Genomic DNA, 14,340 nt, shown 5'->3' with positions numbered 1-14,340 from the left:
ACTGGAAACTATGCTAGGTGAGACTAGTGCTTTGGAGAAAAATGCAGCAAGGGAGGCATGGGGAATACCGAGGTCACGGGGGAGTGTGTTTCATTTAGACAGGTTAGGAAAGGCTTCACTGAGATAATGCTCGAAATACCTGAAGAAAGTGAAAGGCCCAGCCATATGGTTTCTGGAAGATGTCTCTGCCAGGCAGAGGGAACAAGTGTAAAGACCTGAGATCCAGGCTGCTTAGAGTGATCCAGGAAGATCAAGTCAGCCAGTGGGGTTGGGTCCAGATGAGCCAGGTATGTCTATGAAGGAAAGTCAAGGCGGAGGTAGAGGTGTGAGCGGGGCAGGGCCTTGCAATTGGTAGAAGGGCTTTGGATTTTATACTGAGTAGGATGAGGAACCACTGGAGGGCTTGAACAGGATGGGGACAGAAGTGACAAGACCTGACTTGAGACGTTTTCCCAGAAGGAACTGTGCATCCGGCCCTGGAGGAGGATTCACCGGCCAGATGCGGGTGTGCAACCCAAAGGCAGAGAGACGGAAAGAGATGTACGTGCATGCATGTTTGTATTGGGAGGGTTAAAGACAAAGCCCTCAGTTGTGAGAGAACTGACAAACTGAAGCATAGAAAATAGCTCAGTGTGGACAGCTCAGAGCACTACCCCCACTTAGATAGGAGAGGAGGGCCGGGAGCATGGAAGAAGTCCGGAGCCAGTTATGAAAGGCCTTGATTGCCATGCTAAGAGCTTAAACCTGTTTGTCCTGTGGGCAAAGGAGAGTCAACAGGGATCTTAAAGCAGATAAGTGGTTGTTTCACATCCACTGAGGCCACCTTTCCAAACTCCTGACTCATTTGTTCTAGAACTCAAGATGCCTCCATCCCACTTCTGTATCCAAAGTATATCTTTCCCAAGACATATCCAAGTTGTTACATTTATTGTAAGACTCTTGTATTGCATTGCATTATATCTTACTGTGTTACAATTATCTGTATGTTTATGTCTGATTCACCCACTATTCTGTGGAAAGAAAAGGTCAGAGGCCACACATGGGTCATCTCTACATCTTCTGCACCTGGAACACATTCTGGTGTGTTCAATAAATGATCACTGGATGGATGGTTAGATGGATGGATGGATGGATGGATGGATGGAGTGAGTGAGTGAGTGAGTTCTGGAAGTAAGCAATGAAAATAAGAAAACCTAGAAATGCTAGGTTGGATTGGGCAATGAGAAAGCATAATAAAGGAACTCTAAATGTTGGCTAATTGCAGATGTGTACAAAGATGGCCCAAGTCCAAGTCCTCTGGGGTTGTATCCTCCTGTGGAATCTCTACATCTCATCTGCCCAGGCCATTTATCCTGGAATCAAGGCGAGGGCTACTCAGCGGGCCCTGGACTATGGTAAGTTGGATGCTTTCAGAAGCGAGGCTGTACTCACCTCCCAAGTGGAGTCTTTGACCCAAATCCAGAAGCTCATATTGGGGTATCTCATGACTGATACAAGCTCGGCAGTGGGCTGATCCAGAGATGTTAAGAAGGCTGAGGGAAAAGTGTTGCTTGAAAAATAATCCTCTTGACAATAGGCATATCTAACTACAGCCACAGACTCGTATTCCACCCCCCACCCCTCTTTCCCCTGCACATGCATACACAGTGAACATCTTGGGCGTATAAAGCACTCGGAACAGAATCTTGCAATAGCAAATTCCCAGTGAAGATTACCTACTTTATTTTCACATGGGTGAACAGATACCTCCACAGTTGCTAACATCCCCATGTTATAGATGAGGAAAGTGAAGGACGGGGAGATTTTGTAACTTGCAGAGTCACGCAAGCTAGTGAGCCAAAGTGTTGAGATTCAAACCTAAGCTGTCTGTGAGTGCTTTTGGTTCCATCTTTCTATCCTTTACCTCTGTCTTTATATCTCCACATTACTATGCTATTCACAGTATTATAGAGGATAAAGCTGCTCTTCATAATTTCCGACAAGAATAGAAAAGTGGAAATGAGCTTAAGCTGAAACGAAAGGAGTGAAAACAAAGCTTCCTCCTTGAGAAGGTTAAAATGAAAAGATCATTCTTTGTTATTGTGTGAATTACTTTTCTCAAGCATTCTGATGGGCAGGAGGACTCTATCCCTCTACAAGCTCAGAGAAGTGTGTTCGGTGGTGCTATTATATAAAGATGGGCTTATTCCAGTATTAAACAAAAGCAGTGGTTACTCAATTCTGGGGGGTGCTGGTATCTTTTGAGAATAAGATGAAAATGTGAACCCTCTCCCCTGAAAAATTAGATGGACACACACACACACACACCTTATAATATTTTATTAGAATTTTAGGGGGGTGAAGAGTTCCTAATAGTCCAAGGATCTCAGATCCAAAATTCCTGAATTTAAAGAATCTGGGAGAGAAAGAGGACAATGTAATATAATTTTCTGGAACTGGCCATCAGGCACAAACTCTGGAGTCAAATTGCCCAGATTTGACTATGGTCTCCCCCAGTTCTTAGCTGTGTGACTTAGGCAAGACTTAACCTCTTTGAGGTTCAGTTTCTTCATCTGCAAAACAAGATAATAATGATACTTTACATTTTTCCTAACACTGTCCTATGTTAACATATTCTCATGCTGTTAACTCTGGGGTCTCGGACAATTCCAGGAGCCTCTCTGAGGACCAGTGTTTTCTTCTACAAAGTGGGGACGATAATACGCATCTTGCAAGAATCTTGTTTTCTAAGTATCTAGGAGCATGATTTTACTTAATAAATTTCACTTATGTGTTTAATGATATTGTGCCATCATCATCTTTTTTATCAATAAACATTTTCTGGGGCTTCCCTGGCAATCCAGTGCTTAAGGCTCTGTACTTCCAACGCAGAGGACTTAGGTTTGATCCCTAGTTGGGGAACTAAGATCTACATGCCACATGGTGTGACCAAAAAAATACCAAATAAACAGTTTAAAAAGTCCAATTAAAATTTTTAATTAAAAAATAATCATTTTCTTTGGTTGCTTCACAGCTGTTCAAGCTGGAATGGAGATGATTGAACAAATGGCCAAGGAAAGAAAGCTCCCAGATTTAAAAGGTTCTGAGTCTCTTGAATTTCTGAAAATCGATTATGTGAACTACAATTTTACCAAGTAAGTAAAAGAGAAGAGCATTTTTAGCAGTGAAATTAATCTTTAAAATCTCAGGGTTGTGGCTATGCCACCAAGAGTCCTGGTGTAACACCAGGACAGAGAAGTTAACCAAGGTTTGGTGACAGGCTTACCAGATGACTCCCCCAAACGAGAGGGGTCCTGGAGTTGACCGAGCGTGTGCTATTTGGTCAGAACATGTGGGGCCAAGTCACACCTCTGCTGCATGCTCGTTGCGTGCCCCTGACACATCTGCTCAGAGTCTCAATGTCCTCTCCTCATCCCTAAAATGAGAATTGTAACTGAATGCAGATGCCAGCTGTGGCCACCTTGTCCCCAGGATTCTAAATGAAGTTCTTGTTCGTTCCATTGCTTACCCCCATAAACCTGGATGCAGGGTCAATCTCAGTTTCATACTCTACTCTCATCAAGTCTTAACTTACTTTAGTAAAGTTTAGTCAAGGCATCAGAGGTCATAGGAATGGGTTACAAGGCACATGGCCTTCTGCCCTCTTGCTCTCTAGACCTCCCCTCCTTCTCTGGAGCAATGTTAAGTTTCTTCCCCTGCTTTCATGTGTAGCAGTTCCACCCACTCCTGAGTACCAAAGAATCTTCCTAAATGCTTTTCCAAGTAATTTTCTCTGCTTTTCCTAAGAAGAATTCTGGTGGCAGTTACAATCTTTTCTACCATTCTACCACATTACAGCAATTAAATCAAATATCAAAATCAGTAAACAGTAAAAGTCAGATGTTATAACAAATGTGAAGATACTTCATAGAATCTGAAGCTGCTGAACATGGATTAGTTTGATAGACTTAATAATAGTGTAAGACCATCAATGTAAGAACAACAAAATTGCCACATTGATCCAGATCCTTGTTTCACCCAGCATAGGGTTTTGAGGTTATACTGTTACCCTCCCTCTTACACTGGGAGGACCCCAACTGGGTCCTTCTCTTGCCCAGTGCTGCTCATGTCAGCTGAGACCAGGTTCAGCAGAGCAGAAATTTTATTCATCAGTCAAGGAATGGAGGAGGAGAGCCCGCACTCTGAAGACACAGTCTCCCCATGGGAGGAAAGTGGGGGACTCTCAAGGGGTAGGTAGGAGGCAGGTGCAACATCAGAAACTGGGGGAAAGGGCAGAGATTTTCAGGAACAGTGCTCCTCGCACAGTGCCTTGCACCCAGCACTGTTTGTGCCTGGCGAGGTACAAGTCCACCTGCTGCGGGCACAGACCTTAACACGGCAGTGGGGCAGAAGCGGCTTCCAGACTCACCCAGAGTTCCTGACGCAGACGCTGCTCTTGCACGTAGGCTCCCACCAGCTCAAGGCATCGACTACGAGTTTCCTGCGAGGTGTGACTGGTAATCTCTAACAACCATCAGGTGTTTTGGAATGACAATAGAGATAGTTTAGAGCAGAGACCTTTCGGTTCCCTCGTGTGTCTGTGTGTGATCGCACGAATTAGGAGTAAGGTTTGGCTGTATGCAACAGAAAATGAGAGCGACTTAGATGAACTACGGGTTCATTTTTGTCTCACAACTTATAAACTCTAATGAAGCAGTGGAAGAATCCTGTCGAAGCCCCGCAGTTTCATCAGAATACAACTGTCTTATATTTTTCTCCTCCCCCATCCTTAACTCTGCCTCTGGTCTCAGTTGCCTCATGGGCTAACATGGCAGATGCTCTACAGTTATTCAATGGCAGCCCACTCCAGTATTCTTGCCTGGAGAATCCCACGGACAGAGAAGCTTGGCCAGCTACAGTCCATGAGGTCGCAAGAGCTGGACACTGCTTAGTGACTAAACCACCCCCACAGCACCACAGCCATCCAACAAAAGTTTGCTGGGCACCTACAGTGTACTAAGGCTCTGTTCTAGGCATAGGATCTACTTCAGAGAATGACCCAGACATGCTCTTAGTGTTCAGTGGGAGAGATGAGCATTAAATACGCATTTACAAAACTGATGATTTAATTACACTGATGATAATGCCACAGCAGAAAAATCCAGGGTGACTCCCATAAGATAAAGCAAAGTTAGAGATGAGGAGAAACAGGTGTTCTCATGCATTGCTAGTGGGAGCAGATAAACTGGGACAATGATTTCAGAGCTGGTTGTCTGAACAGGAGCTGCTGGCCTCATTTGACTATTGAGCCCTTGAGATATGACCAGTACAACTGAGAACTGTATTTTTTTTATTTTTTCAGCTGAGAAGTTTATCAACTCTAAATATAGTCAAGTATTTTTGATGAGGGGCCTCCCTGGTGGCTCAAACAGTAAAGAATCCACTTGTAATACATGAGACCCAGGTCTGATTCCTGGGTCAGGAAGATCCCCTGGAGAGGGGAATGGTAACCCATTCCAGTATTCTTGCCTGGAGAATTCCATGGACAGAGGAGCCTGGTGGGCTACAGTCCATGGGGTTGCAAAGAGTTGGACACAACCTAGCGACTAAACAACAACAAAATAATTTTGATGAAAATTCAGCATCTAGATTGAAGTATATCATGAGTATAAAACATGTCATATTTTGAAGGCTTATTTTCTAAAAAGGAAAATAAGGTATCTCATATATTGGTTACATATTGAAATGATAATATTTCCCTTTTTAATACTACTAGATAATGTTAAACTACATATATGGCTCACATTGTATTTCTATCAGGCAGTGCTATTTTAGGAGATGATTTGCAAGGATATTTTTAGGTGTGCTCTTTGACCCCACAATTCCATATCTCCTCTCTAGAGAAGCATATACACAAACAGCATGAATGAGGATGTTCACTGTGGCATTGTCTATAATACAGAGATACGCAAACATCCTAGATGTCCAAACACAAAGCAATGATTTTTTTTTTTAATCCACAGCTTGGATTACTCTGTAGCAATTACAAAGAATGTGTTAGACGTATATGTATCAAAATGAAAATATTTCCAAGATACAATAGTCTTTCCCATTGTCTTCCCACAGTGATACTCAGCACATTTGACAGAGGATAGATAGGAGAAGATGCCAAAAAGAGGAAGTAGTGAATAATCATTTCTTTTTGACTGTCACATTTAAAAATTTTCCCTAATCTTAGTTCATAACAATGCTTTCTCCTGTGCAACAGTTACATACAGATGATCTCATTAGTCTGCCCAACCTTCCCATGAGACACTCTTCTTTTAAGTGATTGACTGGAAGAGTTTAAGTGTCTTCGCTAAAGCCATACCACTAGCAGAAAACTTGGCTCCAAGATGAGTGTCCTTTGCGTGATACCTGTAGTGATATAGCTTAGTGGTTAAGAGGCTCACGACAGATGGAGGCTTCCAGGTCTGGTTCTACCACTTATATTTGAATTCAGCCAAGTTTCTCATCTTTTCATCACTGAATGGCAGATTACAAAATCAGCAATGGCCTCCAAGGATTATGGAGAGGGTTAAGATGAGCTAATGCATGTAAAGTGCTTACTCCAGTAACTAAGCAGATAGCAATTGCTCAATCAATGGTCATAATCATAACTTATCGTAAGGCACATGGCCATCGAACTGTGTCAGTTGCATGCCACCTCAGTTCAGTTCAGTTCAGTTGCTGGGTCATATCTGACTCCTTGCAAACCCATGAATCGCAGCACGCCAGGCCTCCCTGTCCATCACCAACTCCCGGAGTTCACTCAGACTCACGTCTATCGAGTTGGTGATGCCACCCAGCCATCTCATCTCTGTCGTCCCCTTCTCCTCCTGCCCTCAATCCCTCCCAGCATCAGGGTCTTTTCCAGTGAGTCAACTCTTTGCATGAGGTGGCCAAAGTACTGGAGTTTCAGCTTCAACATCAGTCCATCCAATGAACACACAGGACTGATCTCCTTTAGGATGGACTGGTTGGATCTCCTTGCAGTCCAAGGGACTCTCAAGAGTCTGCTCCAACACCACAATTCAAAGGCATCAATTCTTCGGCACTCAGCGTTCTTCACAGTCCAACTCTCACATCCATACATGACCACTGGAAAAACCATAGCCTTGCCTAGATGGACCTTTGTTGGCAAAGTAATGTCTCTGCTTTTGAATATGCTATCCAGGTTGGTCATAACTTTCCTTTCAAGGAGTAAGCGTCTTTTAATTTCATGGCTGCAATCACCATCTGCAGTGATTTTGGAGCCCCCCAAAATAAAGTCTGACACTGTTTCCACTGTTTCCCCATCTATTTCCCATGAAGTGATAGGACCAGATGCCATGATCTTCGTTTTCTGAATGTTGAGCTTTAAGCCAACTTTTTCACTCTCCTCTTTCACTTTCATCAAGAAGCTTTTTAGTTCCTCTTCATTTTCTGCCACAAGGGTGGTGTCATCTGCATATCTGAGGTTATTGATATTTCTCCCGGCAATCTTGATTCCAGCTTGTGCTTCTTCCATCCCAGCGTTTCTCATTATGTACTCTGCATATAAGTTAAATAAGCAGGGTGACAATATATAGCTTTGACGTACTCCTTTTCCTATTGGACTTCCCTGGTGGCTCAGATGGTAAATCCTCTGTCTACAATGCAGGAGACCTGGGTTCGAGCCCTGGGTTGGGAAGATCCCCTGGAGAAGAAAATGGCAATCCACTCCAGTACTATTGCCTAGAAAATCCCATGGACAGAGGAGCCTGGCAGGCTGCAGTCTGTGGGGTCGCAAAGAGTCAGACACGACTGAGTGACTTCACTTTTCCTATTTGGAACCCGTCTGTTGTTCCATGTCCAGTTCTAACTGTTGCTTCCTGACTTGCATATAGGTTTCTCAAGAGGCGGGTTACGTGGTCTGGTATTCTCATCTCTTTCAGAATTTCCCACAGTTTATTGTGATCCACACAGTCAAAGGCCTTGGCATAGTCAATAAAGCAGAAATAGATGTTTTTCTGGAACTCTCTTGCTTTTTCCATGATCCAGCAGATGCTGGCAATTTGATCTCTGGTTCCTCTGCCTTTTCTGAAACCAGCTTGAACATCTGGAAATTCACGGTTCACGTATTGCTGAAGCCTGGCTTGGAGAATTTTGAGCATTTCCTTACTAGCATGTGAGATGAGTGCAACTGTGCGGTAGTTTGAGCATTCTTTGGTATTGCCTTTCTTCGGGATTAGAATGAAAACTGACCTTTTCCAGTCCTGTGTCCACTGCTGAGTTTTCCAAATTTGCTGGCATATTGAGTGCAGCACTTTCACAGCATCATCTTTCAGGATTTGAAACAGCTCAACTGGAATTCCATCCCTTCCACTAGCTTTGTTCATAGTGATGCTTTCTAAGGCCCACTTGACTTCACATTCCAGGATGTCTGGCTCTAGGTGAGTGATTATACCCTCATGATTATCTTAGCCATGAAGATCTTTTTTGTACAGTTCTTTTGTGTATTCTTGCCACCTCTTCTTGATATCTTCTGCTTCTGTTAGGTCCGTACAATTTCTGTCCCTTATCGAGCCCATCTTTGCGTGAAATGTTCCCTTGGTATCTCTAATTTTCTTGAAGAGATCTCTAGTCTTTCCCATTCTGTTGTTTTCCTCGATTTCTTTGCATTGATCACCGGGGAAGGCTTTCTTATCTCTCCTTGCTATTCTTTGGAACTCTGCATTCAGATGCTTATATCTTTCCTTTTCTTCTTTACTTTTTGCTTCTCTTTTTTTCACAGCTATTTGTAAGGCCTCCCCAGACAGCCATTTTGCTTTTTTGCATTTCTTTTCCATGGAGATGGTCTTGGTCCCTGTCTCCTGTACAACGTTACGAACCTCTGTCCATAGTTCATCAGGCACTCTGTCTATCAGATCTAGTCCCTTAAATCTATTTCTCACTTCCACTGTATAATCATAAGGGATTTGATTTAGGTCATACCTGAATGGTCTAGTGGTTTTCCCTACTTTCTTCAATTTAAGTCTGAATTTGGCAATAAGGAGTTCATGATCTGAGCCACAGTCAGCTCCTGGTCTTGTTTTTGCTGACTGTATAGAGCTTCTCCATCTTTGGCTGCAAAGAATATAATCAATCTGATTTCAGTGTTGACCATCTGGTGATGTCCATGTGTAGAGTCTTCTCTTGTGTTGTTGGAAGAGGGTGTTTGCTATGACCAGTGCGTTCTCTTGGCAAAGCTCTATTAGCCTTTGCCCTGCTTCATTCCGTGCTCCAAGGCCAAATTTGCCTGTTACTCTTGTTTCTTGACTTCCTGCTTTTGCATTCCAGTCCCCTATAATGAAAAGGACATCTTTTTTGGGTGTTAATTCTAAAAGGTCTTGTGGGTCTTCATAGAACCTTTCAACTTCAGCTTCTTCAGCATTACTGTTTGGGGCATAGGCTTGGATTACCATGATATTGAATGGTTTGCCTTGGAAATGGACAGAGATCATTCTGTCATTTTTGAGATTGCATCCAAGTACTGCATTTCAGACTCTTTTGTTGACCATGATGGCTACTCCATTTCTTCTAAGGGATTCCTGCCTGCTGTAGTAGATATAATGGTCATCTGAGTTAAATTTACCCATTCCAGTCCATTTTAGTCTGCTGATTCCTAGAATGTCAACGTTCACTCTTGCCATCTCCTGTTTGAGCACTTCCAATTTGCCTTGATTCATGGACCTGACATTCCAGGTTCCTATGCAATATTGCTCTTTACAGCATTGGGCCTTGCTTCTATCACCAGTTACATCCACAACTGGGTATTGTTTTTGCTTTGGCTCCATCCCTTGATTCTTTCTGGAGTTATTTCTCCACTGATCTCCAGTAGCATATTGGGCACCTACCAACTGGGGAGTTCCTTTTTCAGTATCCTATCATTTTGCCTTTTCACACTGTTCATGGGGTTCTCAAGGCAAGAATACTGAAGTGGTTTGCCATTCCCTTCTCCAGTGGACTACATTTTGTCAGACCTCTCCACCATGACCCACCCGTCTTGGGTGGCCCCACACAGTATGGCTTAGTTTCATTGAGTTAGTCAAGGCTGTGGTCCATGTGATCAGATTGAGTAGTTTTCTGTGATTATGGTTTCAGTGTGTCTGCCCTCTGATGCCCTCTTGCAACACCTACCATCTTACTTGGGTTTCTCTTACCTTGGAGGTGCGGTATCTCTTCATGGCTGCTCCAGCAAAGTGCAGCCACTGCTCCTTACCTTGGACGAGCGGCATCTCTTCATAGCCACCCCTCCTGACCTTGAACGTGGAGTAGCTCCTCTCGGCCCTACTGCGCCCATGCAGCCACTGCTCCTTGGATGTGGGGTAGCTCCTCTCAGCTGCTGCCCCTGACCTCGGGCATGGGGTAGATCCTCTAGGCCGCTCCTGCGCTGTTGCAGCCTGGCACACCTACTGCCTCTAATTACCTGTGTGACCAGTGACCACTCAGAGAATCCTTAGGAAGAGTTCATGCTCTAAAGTTAGTTTCTCAACTAGGGAAGATACTGTCCACATAAGAGGCCATTTGGAAGGAAGGCAGGCTCTTTACTGTCCTGATGATTGTGAGGGATGGGGAACTATTGGCATTTAGTTGGTTCAGTTCAGTTCAGTCACTCAGTCATGTCCGACTCTTTGCGACTGCATGAATCACAGCACTCCAGGCCTCCCTGTCCATCACCAACTTCCGGACTTCACTCAGATTCACGTCCATCGAGTCAGTCATGCCATCCAGCCATCTCATCCTCTGTCGTCCCCTTCTCCTCCTGCCCCCAATCCCTCCCAGCATCAGGGTCTTTTCCAATGAGTCAACTCTCCGCACGAAGTGGCCAAAGTACTGGAGTTTCAGCTTTAGCATCATTCCTTCCAAAGAAATCCCAGGACTGATCTCCTTCAGAATGGACTGGTTGGATCTCCTTGTAGTCCAAGGGACTCTCAAGAGTCTTCTTCAACACCATAGTTCAAAAGCATCAATTCTTCGGTGCTCTGCCTTCTTCACAGTCCAACTCTCACATCCACACATGACCACTGGGAAAACCGTAGCCTTGACTAGACGGACCTTAGTCGGCAAAGTAATGTCTCTGCTTTTGAATATGATATCTAGGTTGATCATAACTTTTCTCCCAAGGAGTAATACATATGCCAAATATACTGCCTACAGTCCTTTATAAAAAATAATTGCCCCATCCAAAATATGAATGTTCCCCCCATTGAGAAATACTGAAACAGCTGAGGGGAAAGATCCTGAAACTAAAGAAGGAGACTGATTACCTGAAAATTTGCTTCTAAACCTGCTCATTTCTCCCCTCCACTAGATACAAGGGACTTCCTGCCAAGGGTCTGAAGGGAATTAGTGCCCTGAGGCTGCAGTGCAGACCTGAGGGTCCTTCCTCTACCTATAAGCAAGCGTTAGTCACTCAGTCATGTCCGACTCTTTGTGACCCCATAGACTGTAGCCCATCAGGCTCCTCAGTCCATGGGATTGTCCAGGCAAGTGTACTGGAGTGGGTTGTCAGTCACTTCAGTCACTTCAGGGGAATCTTCCAGACCCGGGGATTGAACTGGGGTCTCCTGCATTGCAAGTGGATTCTTTACCATCTGAGCCCCCAGGGAAGCCCCCCTTCCTCTATAGGAATTCACAGTTGCCTGTTCCTCTCAGGAGTTCTACAGCTGCATTTTGGGTTTTGCCTTACTGAAATATGTGCTACAAGAGTTGCACTAATATTTCTGTTTCTTGTTTTATAGCATAAAAATCAATGCCTTTTCATTTCCAAATACTTCACTCGCCTTTGTTCCTGGTGTCGGAATCAGGGCTCTGACCAACCATGGAACTACCAACATCAGCACAGACTGGGAAGTCAAGTCTGCACTTTTGTAAGTATTCCACTGAAAAGTCTGCTGCTATTTTGGGGGTAAATGGAGAAAAGAAAAAAACTCAACATGTTTGCCAATGTATTTGACTTTAGGCTTCTTTCCCTCAGTCATTAACTGTCAGGGGAGTGTGTAATTTCCTCGGTTCTGTCTCGCCACAGCGAAAATTTGAAGCGATGGTTAGGCCAGTGTTACAGCTTGGTTACAGCTCAGTTTAAATGGCAGACCCATGTTACAGCTCAGTTTTATTTGGCAAGCAAAGGAAAATATGTCCTCAAGGTGTAAGGGTGGGACGACCCAAAAGAAGCAAAGAGAAGAGAAGAGAGAGGCTCAATTTTGGCTCCTCTTTTTATGTTTTTTCTCTTCCCCCTGAGCCTGCCCTATGTAAACTGGGCTAGCCAGGAGGGCTGTTTGTTTCACTTGATGTTTTCACTCTGGTCCTCAGACCTTACTCTGTTCTGTTTTTGCAGGCTTTTTCCTTTCTTTGTCTTTTAACCACCACTATTTTGGACTCCTTTTTCCTAGTCTAACTACCTAACTCTAATTTTCTTGAAGAGATCTCTAGTCTTTCCCATTCTGTTGTTTTCCTCGATTTCTTTGCACTGATCGCTGAAGAAGGCTTTCTTATCTCTTCTTGCTATTCTTTGGAACTCTGCATTCAGATGCTTATATCTTTCCTTTTCTCCTTTGCTTTTTGCCTCTCTCCTTTTCACAGCTATTTGTAAGTTCTCCCCAGACCGCCATTTTGCTTTTTTGCATTTCTTTTCCATGGGGATGGTCTTGATCCCTGTCTCCTATACAATGTCACGAACCTCATTCCGTAGTTCATCAGGCACTCTATCTATCAGATCTAGGCCCTTAAATCTATTTCTCACTTCCACTGTATAATCATAATGGACTTGATTTAGGTCATACCTGAATGGTCTAGTGGTTTTCCCTACGTTCTTCAATTTAAGTCTGAATTTGGTAATAAGGAGTTCATGATCTGAGCCACAGTCAGCTCCTGGTCTTGATTTTGTTGACTGTATACAGCTTCTCCATCTTTAGCTGCAGAGAATATAATCAATCTGATTTCGGTGTTGACCATCTGGTGATGTCCATGTGTAGAGTCTTCTCTTGTGTTGTTGGAAGAGGGTGTTTGCTATGACCAGTGCGTTTTCTTGGCAAAACTCTATTAGTCTTTGCCCTGCTTGATTCTGCATTCCAAGGCCAAATGTGCCTGTTACTCCAGATGTTTCTTGACTTCCTACTTTTGCATTCCAGTCCCCTGTAATGAAAAGGACATCTTTCTTGGGTGTTAGTTCTAAAAGGTCTTGTAGGTCTTCATATAACCGTTCAACTTCAGCTTCTTCAGCATTACTGGTTGGGGCATAGGCTTGGATAACTGTGATATTGAATGGTTTGCCTTGGAGATGAACAGAGATCATTCTGTCGTTTTTTAGACTGCATCCAAGTACTGCATTTCAGACTCTTTTGTTGACCATGATGGCTATTCCATTTCTTCTGAGAGATTCCTGCCCGCAGCAGTAGATATAATGGTCATCTGAGTTAAATTCACCCATTCCAGTCCATTTTAGTTCACTGATTCCTAGAATGTCGACGTTCACTCTTGCCATCTCTTGTTTGACCACTTCCAATTTGCCTAGATAGCATATTCAAAAGCAGGGACATTACTTTGGCAACAAAGGTCCATCTAGTCAAGGCTATGGTTTTTCCTGTGGTCATGTATGGATGTGAGAGTTGGACCGTGAAGAACGCTGAGTGCCGAAGAATTGATGCTTTTGAACTGTGGTGTTGGAGAAGACTCTTGAGAGTCCCTTGGACTACAAGGAGATCCAACCAGTCCATTCTGAAGGAGATCAGCCCTGGGATTTCTTTGGAGGGAATGATGCTGAAGCTGAAACTCCAGTACTTTGGCCACCTCATGCGAAGAGTTGACTCATTGGAAAAGACTCTGATGCTGGGAGGGATTGGGGGCAGGAGGAGAGAGGGACGACCAAGGATGAGATGGCTGGATGGCATCACCGACTCGATGGACGTGAGTTTGAGTGAACTCCAGGAGATGGTGATGGACAGGGAGGCCTGGCGTGCTGCAATTCATGGGGTCGCAAAGAGTCGGACACGACTGAGCAACTGAACTGAACTGAACTACCTAACATTAACCGTCTTTCTCAGGTGCATTCTTCAAAGAGAGATTTAAAACAGAATATCTTTTCTGGGGACAAGGGAGAGGGGCCTGAAAAGCATCAGTGGCAGAGCCACTGACCAGTGTGCCATTTAAGATTTCCTAAGAGCTAGAAGTCCCTGACTGTTAGAGGCATTGACATGAGCTTAACATTTCAGAGTCCCAGTGAATCACCATCTGACCTTGAGCTAGTCTTTGAACATGCTTCCCTAACTGTAAGGACAACTGCTTAGAAATAAGCCTTCCTACCTCATAAGGATATTGGAG

The 14,340-nt window shown here is 44.0% G+C and overlaps 1 protein-coding gene across 1 annotated transcript in view; it reads left to right on the top strand.

The window, feature by feature from the left end:
* Positions 1–1,264: 1,264 nt before the first annotated feature.
* Positions 1,265–14,340, top strand: part of BPIFC (BPI fold containing family C) — a 37,178-nt gene continuing 24,102 nt past the window's right edge. Inside the window, exons 1-3 of the mRNA XM_068972157.1 lie at positions 1,265–1,394; positions 3,014–3,134; positions 11,763–11,891. Of these exons, the coding sequence (XP_068828258.1) occupies positions 1,265–1,394; positions 3,014–3,134; positions 11,763–11,891 (380 nt within the window). The remainder of the gene's footprint in view (positions 1,395–3,013; positions 3,135–11,762; positions 11,892–14,340) is intronic.

Source organism: Capricornis sumatraensis, chromosome 4 (assembly GCF_032405125.1).
Source record: "Capricornis sumatraensis isolate serow.1 chromosome 4, serow.2, whole genome shotgun sequence".
In the NCBI taxonomy this organism is placed as follows: domain Eukaryota; kingdom Metazoa; phylum Chordata; class Mammalia; order Artiodactyla; family Bovidae; genus Capricornis; species Capricornis sumatraensis.
The sequence above is the reverse complement of the archived record's forward strand: the minus strand, read 5'-3'. Positions and strand labels throughout refer to the sequence as shown.